This window comes from Sceloporus undulatus, chromosome 1 (assembly GCF_019175285.1).
Source record: "Sceloporus undulatus isolate JIND9_A2432 ecotype Alabama chromosome 1, SceUnd_v1.1, whole genome shotgun sequence".
Classification (NCBI taxonomy): domain Eukaryota; kingdom Metazoa; phylum Chordata; class Lepidosauria; order Squamata; family Phrynosomatidae; genus Sceloporus; species Sceloporus undulatus.
The window spans coordinates 280,373,913-280,400,103 of NC_056522.1; the positions used below are offsets into that span (position 1 = coordinate 280,373,913).

The window sequence follows — 26,191 nt, forward strand, 5'->3', positions numbered from 1 at the left end:
CTGGTTTGGTGCTTTTTAAAAAAGCTGAGTGACGTATCATATTTTTTAAAAGCATGCCAGTTATTTTTGATAAACTGATCAAGAGTCCATGACATTGTTAATGGAGGTCTGCCAGCATGTCAATTTACTCATTTATAATAGGATTGCCTTTTTATCCATTCTATTTTTATGAAAACTGAACCTGTTGGTTATGTCCGTCCTGAATTCGGTATACTGTTGTTCTAATCTCCCGAGCTAAATTAACTACTGCGAATGAGAGTAGGGGTGTTATTACACCTAGGACTTTGGAAAGTCAGGGGGTATATCCATCCAACTTTCAGAATTAAAGAATCTGAATTCCACTTTGGTCTGTTATACCTCTGCCTACACGAACCCTAGGATTTGTAATTGGTGAGGCGCCCGCGCTCTCTCTGACAGATCCAAATGCATACTCACCAAACTACACCTCCCAGGATTCGTAGGATATTAGTTCATGGAGTTAAAAGTGGTGTCACATGCTTAATTCTGCGTGTGGAGCTACCCCGGTACCCTTTCCCCCCCGTCTTCGTCCTATTGCCCTCCACTTTCCCCAAGCATATAGTTTTTTGGTGAGGTCCCTTCTTTCTCATGATTAAAACCAAACTACAACCACCTCAGTTTCGTCATCTTTGTTTCCAGGAAAAGTTGCTCTATGTCCCCCCACTATTCTCACACCTTCTGCTCCACCACCACATCTCAGATAGTTGCTTTCTTTATCCGCTTTCTTCACTGTCCAGCTCTTCACAGCCATACATAGAAATGGGAAAATATTGCTGCCTGACAATCCTAATTTTATTATTTAATGATCCTCTTTACACTTCAGGAATCTTGTTCTTTCCTATAGTCCCCTTCAAAAGTACTAGGCCTCTTTTGCTTCTTGAATGAGTCTCACATGAGCCCAGTATGGAAAATGTGAACTATTTCATCTTCATCTATATTCACCCCCTTGTAGACACTGTGTCATAATTTTGTTTTCCTTGATATTCAGTTGAACTGCCTTGATTTTCTGCCTGACTTTCATAATCTTTCTAATCTTAATTTTTTTCTTGCTATTATCTGATGTCATCTGCATATTGTTGGTGTCCCCCGTGTTCCTGTCTTTCCTCCTCTGACTCCCAATTTTTCTTTTCATGTGCTCTTTCCGCTCCCATCCATAGGGTGATTCGACTTTACAGCCTTGCCTTCCCCCCTTTCATGGCAACCCTTCTGTTTCTCCATATTTGTTCTACCGTAGCCTTTTATCTGAGTACAGGATTATGCCTCGACTTGCCCCTCTGTGGCACCCCCTTTTCTCGCGCTCTCCTTTCTGTGTGTACCAACTCCATGTTTTTGTCCCGTTTATCAAGCACGGTGCTTGTTCTTTTGACAACTCCTTAGTAACATTCCATTCTCCAGTGTTCTGTTTGCTCACTTCTTCCTTTTCTGAACCTATTCCCTTCTCCCTCTTCCTCCTCCACCCCGGCTTCCTAGGTTTAGCCCTGCGTTAACGTGGCCTTCCCCGTATTCTCACCGCGTGTTGACTTACAGGCTTCCCCGGTAGCTAGCCACCGTCGCAGCACCTCCCACCGCAGGATGACCATGCCGAACTCACCCCAAAATCCCCCACGCTTTGCCCGTCTTTACCGATTCAACTGGCCGACGGCCCCCAGGTTGTTGATTCAGTTCGGCTGAACTGTGGGATCCTACTCTTCTCAATAAATACACCCCCCCCCCCCCCCCTTCTATATACTCTTTTTTGATCTCGTATACAATCAAGTTTCTGGTTTATGCCAGTCGATGTTTTATCGAGGCACCGACAGCTCACGACGAGCGACTGCCTCACCTTAACGAGCACACATGTTGTGGCACCTATGGTTTAGCATTTGTATAATAAGTCGACGCTTAAATTCTGGCACAATTCGTGATATACTGCTGTTTTTATTTCTGACGCGCAGCAGACACCCTGCAACCCCGTACAACGCGCGGGTACAAATCTACATTATTTTGAAGTATCGGTTGTACTAAGCCATCATTCAAACACTTTGCTGTCGAAGCTGCTAGCAAGCACGGGGACGAGAAAATTCTTTTCACATTCCGTATTCTCTATCACGACTTACCACCTCTCTGTTTTCATTCGGATTCTCGCATTACCAGACAGTCGCCCGTGTCGCCCCCCCCCCCTACTTCGGCACCACTTCGCCGAGAGGCAGCAGCACACGCCTACCCTCCAGCTATGCCTCTACGTAGCATTTTAAAATTTTTACCCACTTTTCAATTAGTTTTCTTACTTACCACTCTCTGATACACAACTTCAAGACGTATACGGTTGCTTTATTATTAGAAGCCTCTCGTGTTTCCTTTAGCCGCGTCCTTCTGCTTCTGCTCTTCTGTTGTTTATTATTTTTTTCTTCTCGATTTTCTCTCTCATTTCACATCCTAATTCGGTTTGATCCTCCCCTCTCAACCCCCACCCCACTCATTCTTTCACTACCCACGTATTACTTTTTTTTATTTCCGCCGTTCCTCTACCCCTCCCATTGCTTGTTGTCCCCTCCACCCATTAGCCCCCACCACCCCTCTTTAACTGTTCACCGTTTCCACCCCCACAACTCTCTTTCCAATCTTACCCCATCTTCCTCACACTCCCTCTATGTCTCTTTTGTTTCCCCTCCTCCCAGCTCTCCCCACCACCGACCACTTCCTTCCCTCACCTCCCCCTTCCCCCCCGCGCACCCTACCTCCCCTCGATAATATTTTCATCTTCATTCGCCTCTCTCCCTCTCATCCTCTTCCTCTGACACCCCTTTCGCTCGCCTTCACATATCGCCCCCCCCCCTCTGTCAACCCTCGTTACGACCGCCCCACGCAACACATGTCTGCCCACTCATACCGACTCCTCGCCTGTAGCACTATACACCACCTCACGTCACCGTCATACCATGCTTCCACCATTCTTTTCATTTCGTCTAGGCAAGTATTCACCCCCACGTTAATCTGACTACCGGACGCACAACTTTCTCCCCGCACACCCAAAACCCCCCCCGACCCGCGCATGTCGCACCAAGACCGTACCCCCCCCCCCCCCCCACAGAACCCACCCATCGGCAAAACACAAGTGACAGTCATGGCAACTCAGGCTTTTAGCAAAATTTGAAGAACAAATGTCCCACCACTGTTGTCCATACGGAGGCATGTGAGTAAGAAAAAATTAGTGATAAAATTGGTTCTTGTGCACATTTGCAATAGGGGAGACGTTATGTTATTTACTGCTGGATTAACTTACCTTGCATCCAAGTTTTTTAAGTAAAAATTGCTAGTAGGATTTGCTCCGCCACGAGGGGCAGGAGACATCAGAATCATATAGTGGTAGAGTCGTCAAGAGCTATCAGTCCCAATCCACCTTCTAAGTTGAGGGTGGCAATTCCTTTCCTGTAGTTTGAATCCATGTCCCGATCCTATTCTCTGGAGCTGCTGAAACAAAGTTGTCAATTTGTCTTCACCCCAAATTCAGTTTTGCTCCCAGACAGTAATTTTAAGGCAGTTTCACACGCTCTTTATCATTAGCAGCAGATTGTCTGAGCAGTGCAGTTCCATGTTAGCTTTAGCGTTCCTACATGCATAGGGAAGGGAAGTATTACACATTGCCACACGATTGTGCAATGAGTGTTGAATCTTTGGGAGGAGACCCGGGAAACAGATACTTTTGTTCTTATCTTTTGGTGTATGATCAAAGTGCAAACTCTAGTATTCCTCTGGGGAGGCCATGGGTCCTGTTTCCGCTTACTACACAGTGCTTTATACTAGCTGTTTTTCTGTTATTGGTAAAATCTGGAACTGAAATGAATTGTCTGGTAATGTCATGTTAGGCTGGCTGTGAATTAAATTGTTTATTATAGAAATACATGGAATTGTGTAAAATCATGTACCTATACTGATCAGTTGTACCGGTTGAATATTCCTTATCCTGAATTGCCAAAATCCAGAATGCTCAAAAATCCAGAATCGCCACATGGGTACTCCGCTTGTGACACTTTTCATTCTGATGGTTCTCGTGCATACAAAACTTTTTCATGCCCAAAATTATTAAAAATATATCTATCATACCTGAAGAGCTTGTTTATAGAGTTGTACAAAACCATGAATATTCATGTTTAGACTTGGGCTCCATCTCCAAGATACTGCATTATGTATATGCAAATATTCCAAAAGCATAAAAAATATCAAAATATGTCTGACCCAAGTATTTGTATAAGGGAGAGTCAACCTGTAGTTGATCATTTACTGCAACTCAAGGAAAACTCAGTAGCTTATGTTTGTGGTTCTTATTAAAGGGAGTCTTCTATTTTTCAACTAGGAAAACATTCTTTCAGGTCAGTTGCAATGAAATCTATTTTCCTCCCAATGCTTTCAGATTATTTCTATGCAGGGGATTACCATATGGAATATGTCAAAACTGCAGATAAATATGACTTTTTGCAAGATTCCGAGTGGTATTGAGCAATTATAAGCATATGAAACATCTTTGAAAGACAGCATGTATGTGCCTACCTAAATAAACAATCTTCACTCATAGGATATATACATAAATTAAGAAAACTTGATTTTATCTATATTGAGATGCATTAGAGACGTGAAAGGCCAGTAAGGAATGTGAGATTGTTTTTTTCTTGAACATTTCACCTTTCTGCTTAACCCTGCTATGATTTTGTGCATTTCTGTCAAGTAGGGTTGCCATAAGGCAGGACCTCCAACTGGGACAAATGTAGGACCAAAATGTAGGCAAACATTTTCAAATGTAGGACATGCATGTTTTTTAAAAATGGAGGACACATGAAAAAATGATACTTTTTTTAAAATGTTAATATAAATGCATGTTTCTTAGGCTGCTCAAAATGGAGGACATTTTGGCATTATTCCTAGACAGAAGGCTGAAATGTACTTCTCTTTCTGGCCAAACACCCCCCCCCACTTTTCTTCAAGAACACTTTCCCACTCCCAAAGCAGGCATCATAGCTTTGCAAGATCACAGGCAGAGCCCTTGTGCCATTGCCAAACTACATTTCCTACTTCCCAGCAGGCATAGCATTTGCAGACCACAGGCAAGGGACCCTGTGCCATTTGCAAATACATTTCCCCTTCCAAGCAGGGATAGCATTTGCAAGGACACAGGCAGGACCCTTTTGCTCATTGCAAACTACTTTCCCACTCCGCGGCATAGCATTGCAAACACAGGCAGTCCTTTGATGCCTTTGAAAACTACATTCCCACTTCCAAGCAGGCCATAGCATTTGCAAGATCACAGCAGTCCTTGTGTCCATTGAATACCATTTCTCCACTCCCAAGCCTTCTTAGGAATTCCCCCCTTCTCTCCTTTTCCTTGCCCCCTCCAACCCCCCCAAACCCTCGCCCCCTCTTTTTCCCAGGTATGTCTCACACTAGGAGGGATTTATGGGACAGATCCTAAGCCTTTTTTCTTTTCTTGAGAGCCTGGATCCCTGAGAAGACGAGGAGGGGCTTAGAGAGTTGAAGAGAAGAAGAGAAAATAAGAAGATGAGGAGGGGGAAGAAAGGAAGAAAAAAGAGAGGAGGAAGAGGAGGAGAAGAGGAGGGGAAGAAAAAAACAGAACAATAATAAGAAGAGAAGGAGGGGAAAGAGAAAGGGGGAAGCAGCAGCTCACCTGAATGTAAATTCCTCCCTGCATGGATGTTGCCCAAATAAGGAAGCAGAGGGCTGGCCAATAGAGGCAGGGCAGTGCAGCAGACCCCGCCCCTGCTGCGTTCAGTCCTCCTGCTGCTGCTCCAGGCATGCTTCACAGGCAGCACTCTATAGAAGGCAGGCAGCAGCCCTGGGAGCTCAGAGTTGGGCAGCCACCCGGGGGCGGGACGGGACCAGGCACGCCCCCCAGGAGGCAGGAAAGTCCCGCCCACCGCCGTGAAATGGCAACCCTATGTACAAGGGTTAAAACCAGATTCTAGAAAACTGTGCAGTTTTACAGATTTCTGGGAGGTTTGTGTATCTGATTTTCTGACTAAGGCCTATACTGCATGGCACACTACCTTGAGAAACTAAAAGAGAATTTCACAAGTACTCACAGTGCAATATGTATAAAAAGCATGGCAGCCCTATTGAGTGTTCTGAAATTTTAGACTGCAGCAAAATAAGCTATATTGAAATGATTTAAAATTAATTTTTAAACTTGGATAGGGGTTGTAGTGGGTGTGTTGGCCTTTTAATTTTGCTCACCATGAGTATCAGTAACAGTATCAGTTCCTACTGATTATTACAATTATAATGTACATTTTGGTATGCTCTGTTCTCCATGTATAAAAAGACAAATTTCACCTGTTTGTTAGGTGTACTGTAAACCTTTGACCTCTCCAATATGACTATAGATAAACTCCTTTATTGCTAAAACCACACCATTAATTTCTTCTTTGAATCTGTAACTGTAAGATTTAAACAATTGCAAAAGCAGCTTTGTCTAGCTATCTCATTGCCTCTGCTTATATGCTTTTTTAAAAATAGATATATTCTTAAGAGGAGCACCTGCAAGATGTGTGACACATCAGACTGAGTGAAAACTATACATTCATTTTCTATACATTTAACCTTTCTTTCTAAGAGTTGTTCAGGTCAAATTTTTCTAGTTTTTAAAATGGAATCAATAGCAGCTGATAGCTTCCATGTGAATGGGTTGATGAATCCAGTCCAGGTGTTAGACTGGATAAACCCAAGTTGCTGGATTTAGTTTGGAGATGGGATTGATCACACTGGATCATTCCTTTAAAGACTTAAACCCAGAGCAGATTCACTGTGGCATGGAACCTACCAACTGCTTCTGCCCTGAAGCCTCACTAAAATCATGCACTTAGGTTAGGCAGAGAAATACAGACAGACTTTTCACCCCATGTATTTCAGCCTTCTGCTTCAAGGCTGACATTCTCTAAGGTTGCAACTGCACTGCATAAATAATGCAGTTTGACACAACTTTATCTGACATGGCTCTATGCTATGTAGTTTCCAGTGGCACCAGAGTTCTCTGACAGAGAAGGCTAAATATCTCACAAAACTACAAATCCCAGAATTCCATAGTACTGAGCCATGGCAATTAAAGAGGTGTCAAACTGCATTATTTATGCAGTGCAGATGCAGCCTAAAACAGTGGTAAAGAACATGTGGTTCTCTATGCTTCAACTTCCATTAACCATAAACGGCCCCAATCAGTGGTGAGGGATGGGAAATGCAGCCCAGCAACATTAGGACCACACATTTTCTTCCCTTATTCTGAAACACCATCACACTGGTTAAAGTACTAATGAAGTTGTCACACTTCTTCTCCAAAATTGGTTTTTGCCTTTGTGTGAATTGCATTTGTGATAAGAAATCTATGGTGACGCTGGATATTCTACTTAGATTACCTTAAAAGATACTCATATCCATTCTGAGTTATAACTGTAGTTTTGAGTTCATGAGGATTTGTGGGTATTAATGCTAAAATAAAAATAAACCAAGTTTGGGATACATGGAAAAGCTGTTTATTATTATTTATGGAGTTGTCTTCCAGGTAATACTGGTGCTTCATATTTGCCTTTCTGATAAATCCACAGAGGCTGCTAGTCCTTGAAAATGTATCATAGGCCCATTACAGACGGGCCTAAAAGTATGCGCTCCCGTGTACCAGGATTAGAAAGGAGCGTTCTTTCAGGATGCTCTCAATCCTAGCATGCGCGGAGCGTGCACAAAATGGCAGAAGCCATTCCACACGGCCGCCGTCATTACGACGTCACGGAAGTGGCGCGGATGTGACATCTTTGTGCCACACGAGGGCACCTTGAGCGCCCTTTCTGCGGTGAAAGAAGGAGCTCCGAAACGGAGCTCCTTCTGGGGTTTGCGTTGCTGGGCGCAGCCTTTACATGGCTGCGCCCAGCGACGCAGAGGAGAAAGGGGCCAAGCGGCCCCTTTCTCCTCCTCCCCGCCATCGCCAGGTGTCCTTGGGGCTTGAAGCCCCAAGGACAGCCCTTTCCAGGCTGCGGGGAAGCGGCCTGGAAAGTGGCGGATTGGGGCCTTGGAGGCTGCCGGTCTGGCAGCTGAGGCCCCAAACGGGCGGTCTGTAACCCACCATAGTCTACTGGCCAACACACATTACAGAAGTAATTTGTGAAAGCCTTAAAAGTTAGAACAAATGGTCTTCCCATTTGCAAAAGTCTTCTTGCCTGACCATCAGGATTATTACTCTAAAAGATGCTTTCTTCCTGATACAAATAGCAGCTTAGGAACACTGTAAACTGTACTAAGGGAGAAGAGTAACATTCTTTCCCCCCAGATCTCACTGTGTCAGTTCTATTCAGATACCTCTATCACTGCTGCTTAATTGACCCAAACATTTGCATATGAATTCAGACAACTAACATCACATCCAATTTGGCCCTAACTGTAGAAATTGTACCAATTTGTGTATTTTAGAGACTGTTACATCATTATAAACTCTTTTAGAAGCTCAGACAAAAAACACTGCTGTTTCTCCATGCTGCTGTTTCTCCACGCAAGTGTTTTCTCCTTCCTTCTCCCTTACAATGTCTTTAGTCCTATCCTTTTACTTCTTAACAATTTTCTTTCTTTCCCTGGGCTATTCTGCTTTCTTTATATTTAAGGAGGTAGTAGATAAACCAGCTTTGCACCTTTCTCCTGATTCTCCTGTAAATCCTCGCTTTGCTAAACCCAAGGAACCAACCTGCAACCCACCACCTCCTCCAAAACGTCAGGTAGGCATCAATAAAGAAATGACCCCCTTACTTGAGAGTGCTTTCTAACATTATTGCTGCAGAGAATGGTGGGTGATGCCAGATTGCTTTTTAAAAAAATAATTATGAACAATTTAAAATGGATTAAAATACAAAAAGAAAATTAACTTGATTATGTTTCTTGCCCTTTCAAGATTGTGCCATTATTCCTTTGTTTTTGTTGTGTTCAGATCTCCCTCTCCTCATAGTTTTTTTTTAAAAAATTCTGAATAGTTTCCCATGTATTTCAGCCTGCTACTAAACCTCCCATTTCTGCATTATGCTTCTGGCTTGGCATCTGCTACAAACCATGATTGCATACTAGAGAATGCAGTGCTAGATAATGTCTATATTCTCCACTAATACCTGACAAAGAGAGAGGTTTTTATTGTTAAATCCACATACCTACTTTGAGAATCAGTTGTGAATATTGAAATCTTCCCTCCTTCCATAGTCATACTGTCTGCATACAGGCAGAAGCGTTGATGGATGTGATAAACATCATTTGAATTCTTTATTCTCTGGCTCACAGTTTAAATTAGGTGGGAATGATTTTGCCCTCCAGATGTTGCTGGACTGCAGATTCCACCATTCTTCACCACTGGCCTGCTGCATAGGGTTGCTGTGACTTCACTCCAACAACATTTGGAAGGCTGCATGTTTCCTCATTTAAATAGATGAAATCTTGTTATAGTACTGGTCAAAGAATATCTTAACTACTGTTAATAGCTGAGCATTATTCTCTAGAGTTTGCTGCATGTTTGCTATGTTACAGATTATATAGCACGGCCTTTGTTCAGATAGTCTTCCATGAAAGCTGCTATTAATCACAATACTTGGCCTTCAATACTCTGTGTTCTCAAGCCAATCCACAATCATGAATTCAATAACCCTTGCAACCCCTCTGTATTATTATTATCATACCTGCTGTGCAGATTAATGAGGGACTGGTGTTGAGAGAACTTGCTCCAGAACATCAAATAAGTTAGTAGCTGAGGCAAGATTTTAGCCAGGGACCTAGGGCCCGAACAGACAGGCCAAAATAAAGCTGCTTCGGGTCACTTTGGAGGTATGCTGTTTAAATGACACATGCATCTTGAGAGGCCAGAAGTTGCACCAAAGCGGCACTCCAGTCCTTAGTGACCCGAAGCAGCTTTATTTTGGCCTGTCTGTTCGGGCCCTTAGTGATTTTCAACTTATTCTCTGGGCTAAAAAACCCAAATCATATGTCAGCTCCAAAGGGCCACTAAACATGTTAAGTTTTGAAGATCTGCAAGCATTATGTTAACTTTGTAAGCTACAGTCAAATTAATATCTGTATGAATTATATGCATCCCTGACTAATAATTTAAACATTTATAAATCATGGGAGAAGGGATGTTTTTGTGCATGAAATGCCAATTTGCATAAATGCCTTCTGACTGGAATACATTGTAGCTGATGTAAATACAGACTGTCCTTTGATGGAAAGATCCCATTTTTCATTTTAAGTATTTCCTAGTTTCAGGCCATAGCTAGGGCTGACCATAGGGTCAGAGAGCCTGCTCAGTATTTGCCTGGAGCTCCTCCAGTGACCAGGCACATGGCCTGTGCAGAACCAACTGAGCTGAAGTCCAGCCTTTCTGAAACCCTTGCGTCTTCCTGTCCTGCTGCCTTTGCACTGTCTGGTGTCCTTCAGCGCCTTCAACATGTGGAGGACAAAATTAATCAGGTGAAAAAGATCTTTATTTCTCTCCTCATCCCACTCCTGCTTCCTTTCCTTGCTTACTTCTGCCCTTTTCTAGAACAGGCACAGCAGTGGGTCAATCTGAGCCCAACTTTAAACCATGCTTTGAATTGATATATCATCAACCTTGAATTGATATATCATCTCCTCATCCTGTTTAGTACATTGTACAAGATGGTGGTTGATGTTTTGGAGTGGTGGGAAGATCTACATGTTTTCTTGTAAATTTTTCCTGCCCCCCTCCCACCCGCATGCATATTGATTCATCCACACTGTTTTGTCAGCTTACCTTCACAATATCTCAGAACATCAGTGTATGTAAATTTATTATTCACTCATGTTATCACTAAGACACTTTCCTGAAATCTTTAGAACAGTTTTGCATCTGTCTGTAAACAAAGAATGGCATATTTTTAAAAAATAACTTGGCCTCGCAGCACTTTGCAAATGGATGAAAAGGTAGGCAACCTGACATACACAGTTGTAGTACTGTGATTCTACTTTAACTGCCATGGCTCTCTCCTATGAGATCCTGAAGTCTGTAGTTGTGTGAGGTGCTGGAGGAGCTGAGAATTCTAAATACTACTCACAGACGTCCATTGGATGTTTCTATGGTGGTTAAAAGGCTATCAGAGTTTTATAACTGTTTAGTGTTAAAACACCTCAAGTGAAGAATAAGAGCAAGATTGGAAATCAACTGTACAACCTGGTAAAGAAAACATCTGTTGTTTGGACTGTACAGCTAGAAAGGAGTCCACCTCACATCTCAAGTTTAAGAAACTACTGTGACAGCTCTTTAAATATCACCACTGACTCCTTCCTACACACAACACTGAAGTATAACATCTGTCTCCAACTTTACCTTTTACTGCCACTGTTTTGCTTTCTGTTTCTGATCACCTAACCTAGCCACTTTCTTTCCAAACTACTGTTTTTCTGCCTTTTCTCAGTAACCCAAACTTTCCTGTCTTCTTTCTTTTTCCCCACTGCTGCAGAAGAGAGCTCAGTCCATAGCAAATAGAGAATTTCATAAAAAGAGCATTAAAGAAAAAGCAGCTCATCTTGCTTCAATGTTTGGCTATGTCGACATCCCAAAGGTGAATACTGTGTTTGCTCTGCAGATGAACAAACTGAGGAATTGAAGTTGGGGTGAGGGGTTCTGGCATTTCCCTCTCAAATAGAAAAGTACTAGCAAGTGACTAATAAATCTTTGCTTCATTTCATTAAACACAGGTAGAACAAACGAGGTTGTCTCAAATTAGAAGTTAGTCCATAGTCTAATGCAAGAGTGACTCAGTATTGCACCTGTTGAAAGCAGTTTAATCTAATCTGCATTAGATTATGAATGCAGCTTCCTACTCAATAGCTGAGTGCATGGTGGTGCTGTGCCATTATTTTAACACTCATTAATATGAAAATCATTTGGGATAATTTTCCTCTTTCTGCTCTGTACAGAATAAACATCCTACTAAAGATCTGTCCCATTCTCAACACCCATCTCCCTCTTGCCTTCCATCTCATGGTTCAGCTGCTTCTTCTTCATCCATTGACTCTGCCTCCCCTGCCATTCATTCTAAAAAGGTATTCCTTAACAGGTTTCCATGTCAGGTTCATATTGGCACTAATAAAGCAAAACTCTGCAAGGCTGGCTTTGACTCTAAAGGCTTAGCTTTGCACAGAGGATGTGTGTGTTAATGCTGCATTTCACTTGAATGAGGGCTAAATTTGTTAATCTGCATGCTAGCAAAATTTTAAAAAGAGACAATAATTCCTAAGCTACAGGGACTTAAGCCACTTCCTTTTATTTCTGTCTTCAAAAATCATGTCAGCAGTATAGTTATATTTTCAGTATTATAAAATAAAATGGTAATCAGAACATCTCTAACTACATTAAATATTTAGAGAAAGAGTCAGTTTGGAGTTGACTGGAAAACTAGGTGGTGAGCTATTTGGTCTAGTCACTTTCAAGTGGAGTTTTATCTATATGATGGCAGTAACTGAAAATTGTGCTGAATTTTGGGGCTTTATTAGTCTATCAAACAATTTGCTTCATTTTTAATTTTAAAATGATAATTTGAATATAGTAGTTGATTCTTCTCAGTTTTGAAAACCAATGGAATTTCCTGAAAGATTTCTGAAAGCCAAGGCTTTTCAGTGGTCCTTAACTTGTGGCAGTCTATATTCTCCCCCACTCATACTAAGAGTTCAGCTCACCCTCTTTACTCTCATTTTACCCCCCACCTTCTTTGGAAAAAAAATAAGAGACATGCACATATATTCTGTTATTTAGCTAAATGGGCTAGGATCTGTTTGAGTCCTTGTGCAAATAGAAGAGATGGTTTCCTCTTCCCTTCATGGAGTCTGCATGTATTCACAAAGGGATACTCTTCTTTTCTTCCCTGCCAGCCTTCCACACTGCTCAAAGCTCAGTTATGGAGGGCTTCACATCCGGAACAAATGTTACAGGAGTGTGGCAGCTAGGTGGGGGGTGCACCTTCTCAGACATTTTTTGGAGGGCTTCTGCCATTAGTACTGAAATCTGGTTGAATCCTAGCCATGGTTGTTGTATCTTGAACAAGGGCTGGCAAAAACACACATTTTAAAATGTAAATATTTTAATCAGATTTCCCTTCCTAAAAGGTAATGTAAAACTAAATCCTTTATCATCTACAAATTCTTAAACAATTCTGTAAAATTGTTTAACCAGAATATCACATGGTTGTCAGTCTATGCCAGCACTGACTATCATTCTGCAATCTTTGACTCAATCTTAGTGCATTTAAAAACAAACGAATGCTGATTTTGCCCACTACTTGAATAAGTATAGGCATGTTGCTCTACCAGCTGCCATCCTAATTAATGAAAAACTAACATTGATTGCTTGGGTGGAGTAGCCAATTGACATCAAAGGATGAAAATCGGCTTGTGTGAGCCCATCCTTAGTGTAGTCATGCATATGTTTAGAATAGTTGCTTAATCATATTTAGCAAGAAAATGTTGCTAGGGACTGTGAGATTGTGAACTCTTCTTTTAAAAGTTTGCAGTATGTGACTAATTATTAAAAGTCTGTGTGTATATGCCTTCATGTCGCCTGTCGATTCATGACATCCATTTTAATTTTATTGGGTTTTCTTATGCAAGGAATACGCATAATGGATTTACTAGTTCCTTCAGAAAAAATCACCCAAGCAATACCTGTTTGAGACTGTGGTATTATGATTATAATGATTATCACATTATGCAAAAAAATAAAGTTAAGGCATTGGTCTTGCATAACATAATTCTGGAATTATACCTAAAATTGATATCAAGTAAATTGGCTAGGTAGTCTATGCAGTCATGACTTAATGAAGTTGACCTCTGTGTTTGGAATAGTTACTAAAGATACAGTTCCTAAACCAAGTTACAGAAACTAATGTTGCAATATCAATCAATCATTATATCAGGCCTTTTTCCAGAGAGTGGGATTCAAGGCTTTTTATTGAGTAAAAAAGAATTACAAATAGAACCACATACTGTATAGCTACAAACATAATAAAGTTAAAACCATCTAAAACAGTAATTTAAAAGTATTGATTAAAAGCACTAAAGTACTAAAACAGAAAACTCATTATAGCCTGCTAGAATAGAATAGAAATGATGATAAAAGGACAGCAGGGATGGAGCTACTCTAGCCTCCCAAGGAAGGGGGTTCCAGAGTCCAGGAACAGCCAGACAGAAGGCCCTTTCCCATATTCTCATCAGACATGCCTGTGAAGGTGGTGAAAATGAGAGAAGTGTGCCCCTCTCAAAGAAATATTTCTTTGTATGATTCCTTCTTGTACTGGTGATCAGCTGAAACAAGGGCTTCCATAGCAGCCTTCACAAACTTAAAATTTGTACAAGTAAAGTCAGGATTTATTTTTTAAAACAACAAATGCTTCTTTGTTGTCACTGTAAATCTGAAAAGGAGCCACAGATCTACAATTAATTTCAAGAGAGCAGGAACAAACAGTATGGAGTGTATTGCCACTTGACAGTATCAAAAATTAGGATTTACCAGTCTGGCACACTGTAGAGTTACAACTGCTGTCATTTCTAGCCAACATGGCCAATAGCTTGCTGAATAGGATGATGGGAGTTATACTCAGGGTGGACAGTATTCAAGGGTTGAGAATGAGTTCTGGGTCTGGGGAGGCTACTGTAGACTGAAGGTCGTTGTGAGTCAGTAGGAGTGAAATGTTGAGTGGGAGGAACACAGGTCACCTTGTATCAACGCAGGGATGTTGTTTCTAGGGGCTTCGAAGAGCAAGAATTGTGATTTTTCAAACAGACATCCTTTTTGATTTGGCGGAGGGGGCGCATAGAAATGGGCAACAGGTTTCCCACCTCTACTGCATGTTAACACTTTTTAAACAAATAACTAAATACTTTGACTTTTCAAACAACAAGTGGGTAGAGTAGAAACTGCAAAGTTTGTGCTTGATGATGCATGAGATAGCCTACAGCTCATCTAGATTCTTTTGTATCTTTCTGACTTCACATTTGTTTGTCACTGCTTTGCTACATGGCATGCTCTGGTCTGCTGTCCCCTCTTGTTTTGCTTTTCTTACTTCAAACTCTCACAAGGATCTTTCCATTCTCCATCTTTTCTCTCCCATTTTTCTTCCTTTTGCTGGACACTAGATGACAGTAGGGAAGGTGTCACGTGGAATAGGTGCTGTGGCACAGGTTCTTGTAAATCTGTACATGAATGATCACAGGCCTACATCCTTGCAAATGGTAAGGTTTAATTCAGCAAATTAATGGTTTGAGATTGTTACATTTAAAGCGCAACTACTGTATTCTAGGACTTGCAATTTAAACTCTTCAGTTTTTCTAAACTTTCTGCCAGATTGAGGGCATATAAAGGTAAAAATGCATACCATCTGTCTCTTTTTTTGCTTGTTCAGGCATCTCCTGCTTATTCAGCAGGTTAGGGATCAGGGCACTGTCAAAAAGCAGAAAGTGTAAAAATGTGTAGGCATCTTTTGCAAAACAAGAGGATCCAGATATTATATACAGTGCTATGGTCCCTAATCTGTCCAATAAGCAGGGGGCACCTAACCACAAATATAAGTATGAATACAGTACCTGCCACTTAGGAAAGATAGGAAGGCAGCTAGCCGCTTGGGCTGCTTACACAGAGCAGGCCTGCTTTGCTTAGTGCTTCTCCTTGTCCTGCACCAAGCCATGGCCTAATCTGGTGTTGCTGCTGCCATGACTGACACTGAGTAGAGGAGAGTGTTGTTTCAAAAAACATAATTCAGTTCTCCCTCTACAGCCCGCCAAGGGCTGCGTAGCCAAGGGCCCACTCCCCATCAATCAGTTACTAAGTGGTGGTGAGCAAGGAAGGTTGGCAGCCAAGCAGTGGCAGAGGTGAGGTTGACATACAAAGTTACACCTGTTGCTGCCACCACCATTCAAGAAAGGCAGGAAACTGCCAGCTCAGCCTGAGCTGCTTTGTAAACCAGCCGCAGCTACAGCCATCACCTCTCCCTTTGCCACCACTACCCCGTTACTTCCCACAAAGGGCACCATGTACCTGGGTGGCTGGCAAGGAGTAAAAGACTAAACACAGACTGAACAATCAAAAACAGTTCAGTCACCAAGAGAAGAGGGGGGAAAGCACCAAGCAGCACTCACCAAATCCTCAGTGAGCCTCTGCAGATGAGCTGGTGCCTTTTCCTATTCTCAGCTTGCGATGCGCAGGTAGTGAAAAGTGATCCACTGTAGGCTTGAACAACTGATGAAAGCCTGCTATTTTGATGCTTGCAAATGACTTTCAAGTTCAATTAATCCTATGGGGGGGTGTCTGCTCTTTCAGTAGGCAAGAAGGAAAGTGCCTACGTGCAAGCAGTCTCATGAGAGTTTTTATAGGCAAGAAGAACTGATGAAAGAACAGATCCCTTGTCAAATTAATGGAATTTGTCTGTAATTTGCAAGCTTTGAAAGAGCCTGTGGTATAAATTCCTCTTGAAATTTAATGTAGTAGATGCAGCCTCAGTGTACTACTAATCCAGAGTGGCTTGTCAGGGCTTGCAATCCAAAGGTGATTTGATATACATGTTTTTAGATATTAGCTTTTATGCAGTGGTGGCAAATGGCTCCCATGTAGGTGGGAGCTATCTAAGGTGCTGAATCTATTGGAGGTTTTACCGAATCCTCAGAAAAAATCACCTAAGCAACACCTGTTGGAGACTGTGATATTATGACTTTATTATGTAATATTATGTGATATTATGATTATTCAACACCTTGGATAAAGTGTGCAGTGGATTCACTGTCCCACTGAAATGAAGCTTACCAGCTACTACTGCTTGCAGTACCAGCTAGTGGGAACAGTTAGAGAGGGCATGGTGCCTTGCTGTTTAATATGAAAAGGAGATTTTCACTTTTACATTCATGTGTGCGCATCAGGGGCTCACTGGATGCTAGTTACTGCACATATATTTTACAGTTAAAGCTTATTCTAAAAATACACTTGTACTAAATAATAAACCATTTCGTTGCATGAAACTCATTCTCAGCTCTGTTAATGTTGTGTTAACTTCAGAACGAATCAACGGATGGAGTTGTTGCTGCTGCTTCGTCTTTCCCTCCTTCTTCTTCTGCCTCTCCAGCTTTTCCTTCTACTGTTCAGAGCTGTCAGGTATCAAACAGAAGTATACCCAGAAGTAACCAGTAATTTGATTAAGTTTTGGAAAGAAGTGTTGAGACATCTTCAGTAAACTGCAGACCACTTATTATAACACAAAGTGTGTTTGTGTGTGTTTTCATGATATTTTTTGAAATGCACATTGATCACAGTGTAATACAGAAATTCTCATATATCCAAGGCCTCCTTCAGTCTAGAAGTTTGAGCAAGTTTATACATTCTGGACCATTAATTCTGAAAGCCTTTTCAGGCTTTTAGTGAGCTGGATTCTGTGTCCAGCTAAATTCCATCCTTCATTTCCTGCATCTTACCAATCTTCAGTCTATTTCATCCTTCATTGTAGTCATGAAGTTCAAAAAAAAGATCACAAATGGCCATAAATAGCCATTTGTGCCATGCTCGGTGGAGCTGATGCTTGAATTCTGGAGCCCTTTCACACTACAGTCATAGCACTATTATTCACTTTAACTTTCACAGTGGCATCCTTTGAACCCTTGGCTCAACCTTTCCATCAATTTTAATGGAGTTAGATCATAACCAAATCAATCAGAAACCAACCAGGCAGTATTAAGCACTTGCATGTGCTTTTCACAATATCTGTTCTTGTAATTGCAAGTATACAGTGAAAGTGAAAGCTTATCAAGCTCCCACTGAGCTCCTTTCGGCTTGGTTCTGAGTTGTAGGTAAGCCACATATAAGACACATGGTGTCATATCTACCATTGAGATGGATTATCCAGCCAACCCCTTGGTTTTTGCCCTGATACAAGCTAATCCTTCAGTTAGTTTCTGTGAGGTTGTTGTTTCAAGTGGTGAGGATGATCACCACCAATGCCCAGAATCTGCCTCTGGTGGTGACAGACTATGACTGTTGGATGCTACTGCTGCATCCTCCATCTCCTCCTCCTCCTTGGAGGATGGAAAACTGCAGGCACTTTCTCCTCCCTTTTATTTTTCATTAGGTATATCTTCACCTTCTCTGCACATAGGCAGGTGGGGGCACAGATGCCATGCCTTTCTTCCTTGTGTTGGACAAGTTGGGTAACACGTTGTGGCAACACTGTTGTTTTCTTTTCAGGATGGGAGTGTGTGGCTGTGATAAAAATGGCATCTTTCTCAGGTGGTAGGTAGGTGGGTGACAAAGTTGCTGTGGGAGCCGTTGCTGCCACCTCATCTTCCACTTGGTCTTTTGCAGAGTATGGGAGGGTGCATTTTGCTTTCTGCCTCAAGATACAGACTAGTTAGGGCCATATGTGCCATATGTATTCAAATGTGCCATATGTATTGATATAGATACAACCACTTCAGTGGCTGCTTTGTAAGGATTGTCTACTTGGTGATTATTTCCTTAAGCACTTTGAAGTGTAAACAATTTCCAACTATGTTTTAATTTTATTAACAGGGTTCACTGAGAAAAGAATTTCCCCAGTCAATAGGTGGGAGTGACATCTGCTGTTTCTGTAAGAAAAGGGTGTACGTCATGGAGCGTCTAAGTGCAGAAGGCCACTTCTTCCATCGAGAATGCTTCAAATGTGCCATATGTGCTACAACTCTCCGCTTAGCAATGTATGCCTTTGATGCAGAAGAAGGTAATAGGTCATTGGAATGCTATCATTGGGAATATTTTCCTGCTGCTGACACTAACGTAATATTTTATTGTTGTTAATTGTCGTCAAGTCAGCTTTGACTTATGGTGACCCTATGAATAAAGACCTCCAAGACCCTCAATCATCAACAGCCCTCTCAAAACTGAGAGCCATGGATTCCTTGACTGAATGCATAATACGGGACTAGCATATTTATGTCCTTTGCTTCTCTTTTACATTTAAAGCATCCCAGGTCAGCCACATCATTTGACAGACTGGAGCAGCTGGCTCAAGTGGCCTTATGGTATGGAGCAACAGAAAATAGAAGGAAAGTAGTATTTGGTGTGCCATGTGGCCTCTACTCTAGCCTGACTATCCTAGCCTGCTGTCCCATTGCCATTGTTGAAATAAGATTCAACAGCTGATGCAGTTGGCTTTTGTACATGGAATTGAAAAGGTGTCATCTTGTTATTTTACCCCTAAGAAGCAAAGTATTTTGATCTATGCCAGATCTCAGTTCTCATCTGAAACTGAGTGAAAGCCAAAACAACCCCACTTTCCAAAAAAAGGTTTACAAATGGTTTTGGCAGTCTTTGCTAAGACTTTTATACCCTAGAACAGTTCCATTCCAACCAAGTGAAATTCATGTGAAAGAACTTTTGGTTCTTACAATTAGGGCTCTCTGCTCTAATCTTGGCCAGTACCTGGCAGCTTAACTCACATGGTATGCACCATCTAGGAATTTAAGATCTACAGGAAAAGAATTATAGGCACATTACAGACGGGCCCATGAGGCGCCGTCGTTACGCATGAGGGGCAGCGCTTCCTGATGTGCCTTGCCCCTCATGCATAATGAGTGCATCAAAATGGCGGTGCCCTATACAGATGGGTGCCACCTTTTTGACGTCATGGACGCATAGTGCCTGGACGTTGTGCAGCGGAAGTGACGCCGTGAGTGCACACCTCGCGCCTTGCATCGCCACTTCCAGGGCACAGAAAGAAGCGCCATTTTGGTGCTTCTTTCTTGCTGCGCCCGGGAACCACGCAGTTTGACTGCTGTGGTTCCTGGATGCAGCAACCGGCAGCGGCACGAGACCGCCTGTTTTATGCGGTCTGTAACACACCATAGTCTCTTCCACCAATACACACAGTTCTGTCAAGGCTGTGAGCTTTTCAAGATCTGGCTTGTTGTTAGTTTATTTATTGTTTAATTATTATTATTATTATTATTATTATTAACAGAAAATATGCAGTCAGGAAATGGGGAAATGCATCTTCTTTCATGGTGAGCAAAGAAATTGTTCTTGATGAGTACTGCTTAAAAAGATTAATTAAGCTGCAGTGCATTAAAGGCATATGAATAGACACTTTTGATATGGAGAACAAAGCATTTTGTGTTGATTCCATTGGGGGAATAAAAGCCAAATCATGTCATTGCTTCTGTCTTTCAGATAAATTTTATTGCAAGCTTCATTTTGCACAATGTAGAACAAAGAATACACACAGAAAAAGGAGAGCCATGCTAAAAACACATGAAAATGTATGTATATCCCTAGTGGTGTGCAAAAAACTAGCAGAGGGTGGGGAAGGCATAATTAAATATTCATTTCAGTTCATCGAAAGTGGTGTGAATTTTATGGTGGTTCGTATGCCCTTCTGCAACTCAAATGATACATTCATTGCCATATTTCTCCAAACAAACAAACTCAATTAGCACTTAAAGGAGTGGAAACGCAGAATACAGCATATTTGTGGTACATATTTTCTGACAGAGGGAGAACTACTGGGAGCAGGGGAGTGCAAGAACCAAAACATTGCTAGCATTCTGAAATGAGTGGTTGAAGAACTGATATGCATTGACATCATCAAACATAATATATACATACCAGTTTGTCCCTTTCTTGCATTATCAAAGGTTGCTTTTCATTTGTTTTCTTTTAAAATGCATTGGAGGGCGGTAAGATGGCAGTTGATGATTATGTCTGCTTTATTTATGACACCTCCATCTGTTTATGCCTAACTACAACTTGTTAAAACTGTGCACACTCCCCACATATCATTGGTCAATGTTGTTGTATTGGTGCCTGGCCAGGAGGCATCCAAGCTATATTATGACCATTTGGGGTTTAAACTGTTATATAAATTAGCAGCTACCTAGACCTCTGTTTGTTTCCCAACTATTCCTGGAAAGAAATGTTAGATGTCAAATGATGGCAGTGGGTGCAATATTAAATTGTGTCTCTTTAAAGGAGGAAGCAGAATTGTTCAGGCAAGAAGAACCCATGTCAGCAGAAACCACCGCAGAAAATGCTTTTGCTGCCAGTAGCATCTCAGAGGACCGGTCCCCAGGTATCCTGCCTTCATTCTTTAGGAAAACTCTAAGCTGGCCTCTTAAGGTGACAAGGGATCTGCTTCACCTTCCAAGACAGCTCTCTAACTGGATGCATGGTTTCCTGCACACTACCAGACTTCATTTCAGGGACAATGCATACAACTATACCTACTTGTATGAACTCTTAAGCTTCAGTATGCCATTCCTTTTTGCGCTTCAAGAGTTACCTGCCCATATTTACCGGGAAGTGGAGCTGTCATGCGAGAACGTGCTTGAACTGGTGAAGAAGTTCTTCAGGGTTTAAAGTTCTTCTTGATCTTGGTTGTGCCTTTCAGATTTCCAAAACAAACAGCCTTTTGGTTACATGTATGCGCACTGAGGTAGACATTTCAATTCATTAAGTGCTTTAAAATGAGCCAAAGCTCCATTTGATAACCATGGTGCAATCATGAGGTCATTTCAATTTTTTATTGGATCATGAAGGCCAGTGTCCAGATGCATTTTCAGACCATGGAGATTATATGAAGGATATTTTTATAACAATTTTTAAAAATCTGGATCTATTTCCAGTTATGACCACATATTCCTCTAGGTTTACATTTTATTATCCTTATTTTAAAGACTGTGAAAGAAAAGTCCTTTCATACATTTCTCAAGCAACATAAAGTGTTGACTGTGTGAGGTTTTTTTTTTTGAAAACTGAATATGGCACATACTTTCCCCCTCCCTTTCATTCCCTTCCCTCTTGCTTTATCTTTGCTATGGGGGCTACAAAGTCTGTTTACTTGCATAGATTTGTTTAAGTTAAAAAAAATGTGTACCACTAGCCCATATCTTCTTATTAACTTCTCTTTGGTATATCCTTTTGTAAACACTGGGCATTTTTCTGTAATATTTATGAATAAATTCAAAGAGCAAACCTTAGACTCCTTAGTTAATTAACATAAAATTACAGCATTAGCTTATATTTATTTCCCCTAAGTTGCGGGGTAATTCTTTCAGATGTACCATGAGGTATGACTTACATCTGATACTGAGGCAGAATAACTGTCATTTTAAAAAGTAAAATCCTGTGTTTACAGATTTCCACAAATAATTCCCTTGATAATTTTAAATTATAGGAATAATCAATTGCAAAAATAATAATTAATATATAAAATTAATTCAGAGAAAAAGAGGAGATATACATTGAGATATTTTGGAATCCTTGTGATTGTTCACTTGCAAGATTTGTTCAGACACTAGAGAGGCTGATAAAAATTAGAATGTGTCTGATAGATGATAAGTACCCACTCAGAATAATCCTCATAGATTGAAACATTTGACACATCATTTCAACACTGTTGACTAAAACAAAAATCTAAAGCACAGGATTTTCAAACTATTATGGCACTGTGGTAATCTACTGAAGTTTATAGGGTAATATTTCTAAGCACAAGCCTATTTGTTACAGATAATGTAGAAAAAAACATTTTAATTGATTTTCTTTGGGCTATTATTCATAAAAAGAATACTTGGTGCTTGATGTCTATTGGATCCAGTATTTCACATTAGACTTACGGTTTCATCTGTGATATCAAATGCACTTTGATGTGTTTTGATGCAGTGTGGAGAGTGCCTATTTTTTAAAAGGATTCCAAAGCATACTAGTAAGGTCTTCCACACAAGTAAAGGGCTTATGTGGATTACAGGTGTTCAGTTTCTGAAACAGAAACTATTTGGCTTTTGTCTAACAATATGATAATATTTTTTACACCAGTTTTTTCTATATTGTCATTTCTGTGGATTTTCACTTGTCTTAATGATATTTTTCCTGGATAAATAGTTGCTTGCGAGATATATATGCTTCATAAACTTTTAGAGTTACATTCAAGCATATACTAATACCAGTTTTGTGACCATATTACATAGATCTTTTTAAAAGGTTTAACTGGTACATTGGATGAATTTTAAATCTTAAACTACAGATGTAAGCATATATACATTTGCACTTAAAATATGAACTGATATGGAGGTGAAACGTTTTATATAAGTTCATTTGTTCTAAATTATGATGTAAACTTCTGTGTGGGCACATGGAATAGAACAGCTTTACGATAACTACTTTAAAATCACATATGTTGGTTTAATGCATCTAGCCCACCATTCTTATGTCTCCATTGCCATTGCTCCATTCACAACACATGCTCAGGGAAAGAGAACCCTAAGTAGGAACTGTACAGTGAGATATCTTCCTGATGCCAAAGGAACATGAAGCACAACTGCTTTGCAGTTCTTGTTTTCACTTCATTACAAATGTATGTCTCATAACAAAGTAACATACAATATCTCTGCACTGCACTGCTTCCAACTTATCATCAAATTCATATTTGATTTGTCACCAGGAGCCCTGGTGGTACAGTGGTTAAGTGCCTGTACTGCAGTTACTCAAAACCATAAGATTGTGAGTTCAATACCAGTGAAAGGGCTCAAGCTTGACTCAGGCTTGCATCCTTTCGAGGTTGCTAAACTGAGTACCCAGATTGTTGGGGGCAATTAGCTTACACTTTGTAAACTGCTTAGGGAGTGCTTAAGTGCATTGATAAGCAGTAGAGAAATGTGCTTGTTATTGCTATTGAATGTATAGCACATGTAGCAAAGCCATAGGTCTGTTTTGAATTTACCTGCCATTACTTCACATACAAAGTTTTTAAAGGGAGGCAGTCTGCCTTGTGAGCCCCTGAGGTTGATGAAAGTGTAAAAATCATGTTGGTGAAAGTGTAAATTAGCCCTTAAGAACTCTTGCCCTCTGCAAGTTTTTCCAAGTAAAGAAAACCAATAGCTCATTCATATACATCAGTGAAAGACAGCGTGTTCTAGTGGTTTGAGTGTTGGACTAGGACTCTGGAGAACACAACTCAAATCTGCTCAGCCATGGAAACCCACTGGGTATCTCTGGGCAAATCACACTCTCTCTGCTTCAGAGAAAGTCAAAGGCAACCCCCCATCTGAACAAATCTTGCCATGAAAACCCTATGATGGGGGTATAGGGTATATACTTGAAGGCACACAGTAACAAGATGAAGATAGCTTGTAGCATAGTTAACTATATAGCTGTGCCATGATTTTCATTTTAAGTGTAGAAATGAATGTAAGTTAACCATAGGATGAACATGTATTACAGTGAAAACATTTTTTAAAAAAACAAATGTGCTCTTAGGTACCTGAAAAGTAACTTGTATGACTGTTTCAAGACAGCAAATATATTTGGAAGGTATCTCACACAATGGTATACAGTCCAACCTTATTGATTCAGTTTTGGGGGAGAATGAGAAAGTCTTCAAAAATCAAAGTTTTTGTCAGAATTTCAGGGTCATTTCAAGTCTACATTTAACTGCTCCTAAAAGTCAGTTTTCTTTGCACAATGTTTGACATTATATGTACAATCACATGTCCATCCAAGCCCTCTGTCATCTTCAGTAATTTTGGTACCTCTTTGTTATTTGCACATTTAACTTGGTTTGATAGAAGCACAGCTTTGAAGATGGGTTGGGGACACAAAAAAGGAGGACTCAGTACATGGCCGACGCATATTCAAAAACATTCTCTGATAAATTGAGTATTGTTCACTTTGACAAGCTTATGTCAAGATGATTGTTTAAATCCACACTCTTTTTCAATGACAGGTTGTCTTCTGTAACTGGCATATTTTATTCTTGAATGTTAGCTGATCAGGTTGTTACCTTGGTTTATCAGAATGAAGGAGGGTGATTCCATTGTATTGTACTTTCCTTTACCTTGCCATGTTGATTTCTGTCTAGTAATCTTTCTGTTTGTATAATCAAAGGCTCCTTGTAAGTTTATTTTAACTGTCTTTTCTTTTCCAATCTTTTACGTTGTCTTTAGTTAATTTCAACATTCCAGTGCTACACCCACTCATTGGCTGAACCATTTCTACTGTAAGATGAATGTTCTGGTTGCTGTCATTTTCTGAGTGTTGTGACTAATTCCTACTACTTTCTACCTGTGCTGGAAAGACTACTTGATGTAGTAACTTAAATATAAGGATCTGCATGATCATTTAACCTTTCGTTTTCACCATTAAGAAACATATGGTTTCCTTTTAATCCTCTCTCCATGATTTCTCTTTTCCATATGCATGCATCTGAGCCTTTAAAACAAAAATGGAATGATGAATAGATATTAGTTAAAGCTCCCCCCACCTTTCTCAGTGGTTTAAAAGGTTAGGTTTAAACTAGCTCAAGTAAGGATGCATGTTTGTTCATCTGGATCTCACTGAAATGTAGTTGAAGTGAACATTAGAAGACAATTGTGAATTGTTACCCAGCTACAGTTATGAATTGTTACCTAGAAATCTTTCAAAGGCAGGTCATTTAGAACTACTTAGAGACTTACAGTATATATTCAGCTACCTTGGATCCTATACAAAGAGAAATACAGAATATAAATTAATTCATTAAATAAATATTTGTCCAATTTTTCAAAGTACTCAACATTTCAGAACAAAATCTTGAAATGTGACTATACTAAACTGCTAGTTGAGGAGAGTTTTTATGTAAAGACTACCATCTGTATTTTGGTATATTGAACTATTGTAGTGTATTGGCCTCAGACTGGTCACATGTTGACATGACATTGCATTTGGCAATGTTTGCATGGCTATGTTGGTTTTTGCTATTGAAGAGTATGCATTTTATTGATGACATACAGTTCCATTGTCATTGATGAATTGGAAGATCTGGTCAATCTTCTTTAATTATCCAGAAACAGGCTTTGCATGTAGCCAGAACATATCAACCTCATGTCAGATATGCTAGAACAGTGATTCCCAAACTCTGGTCTTCCAGGTGTTTTGGACTTCAGCTCCCGAATCTGAGGCCATTGCCCAAGATGGCTGAGGCTTCTGGGAGCTGAGGTCCAAAACACCTGGAGGACCTGGAGTTTGGGAATTACTGTGCTAGAGACTTAAGGCTTGTACTCACTTCTACAGTTCCTGGAAGTTTAAAGGACCCTTACAGTGATATTCACAGGACTAGAACTTACACTTTCCATAATACCACCTGTTAGCTTGAAGCATAGCCAGTGTGTAAATAAT

At 40.6% G+C, this 26,191-nt stretch overlaps 1 protein-coding gene across 1 annotated transcript in view; it reads left to right on the forward strand.

The window, feature by feature from the left end:
- MICAL2 (microtubule associated monooxygenase, calponin and LIM domain containing 2) overlaps positions 1–26,191 on the forward strand; it is a 189,584-nt gene that overhangs the window by 95,239 nt on the left and 68,154 nt on the right. Inside the window, exons 15-25 of the mRNA XM_042459493.1 lie at positions 1,546–1,667; positions 3,154–3,190; positions 8,649–8,759; positions 10,279–10,488; positions 11,499–11,600; positions 11,959–12,084; positions 15,169–15,264; positions 17,078–17,173; positions 18,581–18,767; positions 20,216–20,304; positions 21,014–21,394. Of these exons, the coding sequence (XP_042315427.1) occupies positions 1,546–1,667; positions 3,154–3,190; positions 8,649–8,759; positions 10,279–10,488; positions 11,499–11,600; positions 11,959–12,084; positions 15,169–15,264; positions 17,078–17,173; positions 18,581–18,767; positions 20,216–20,304; positions 21,014–21,394 (1,557 nt within the window). The remainder of the gene's footprint in view (positions 1–1,545; positions 1,668–3,153; positions 3,191–8,648; positions 8,760–10,278; positions 10,489–11,498; positions 11,601–11,958; positions 12,085–15,168; positions 15,265–17,077; positions 17,174–18,580; positions 18,768–20,215; positions 20,305–21,013; positions 21,395–26,191) is intronic.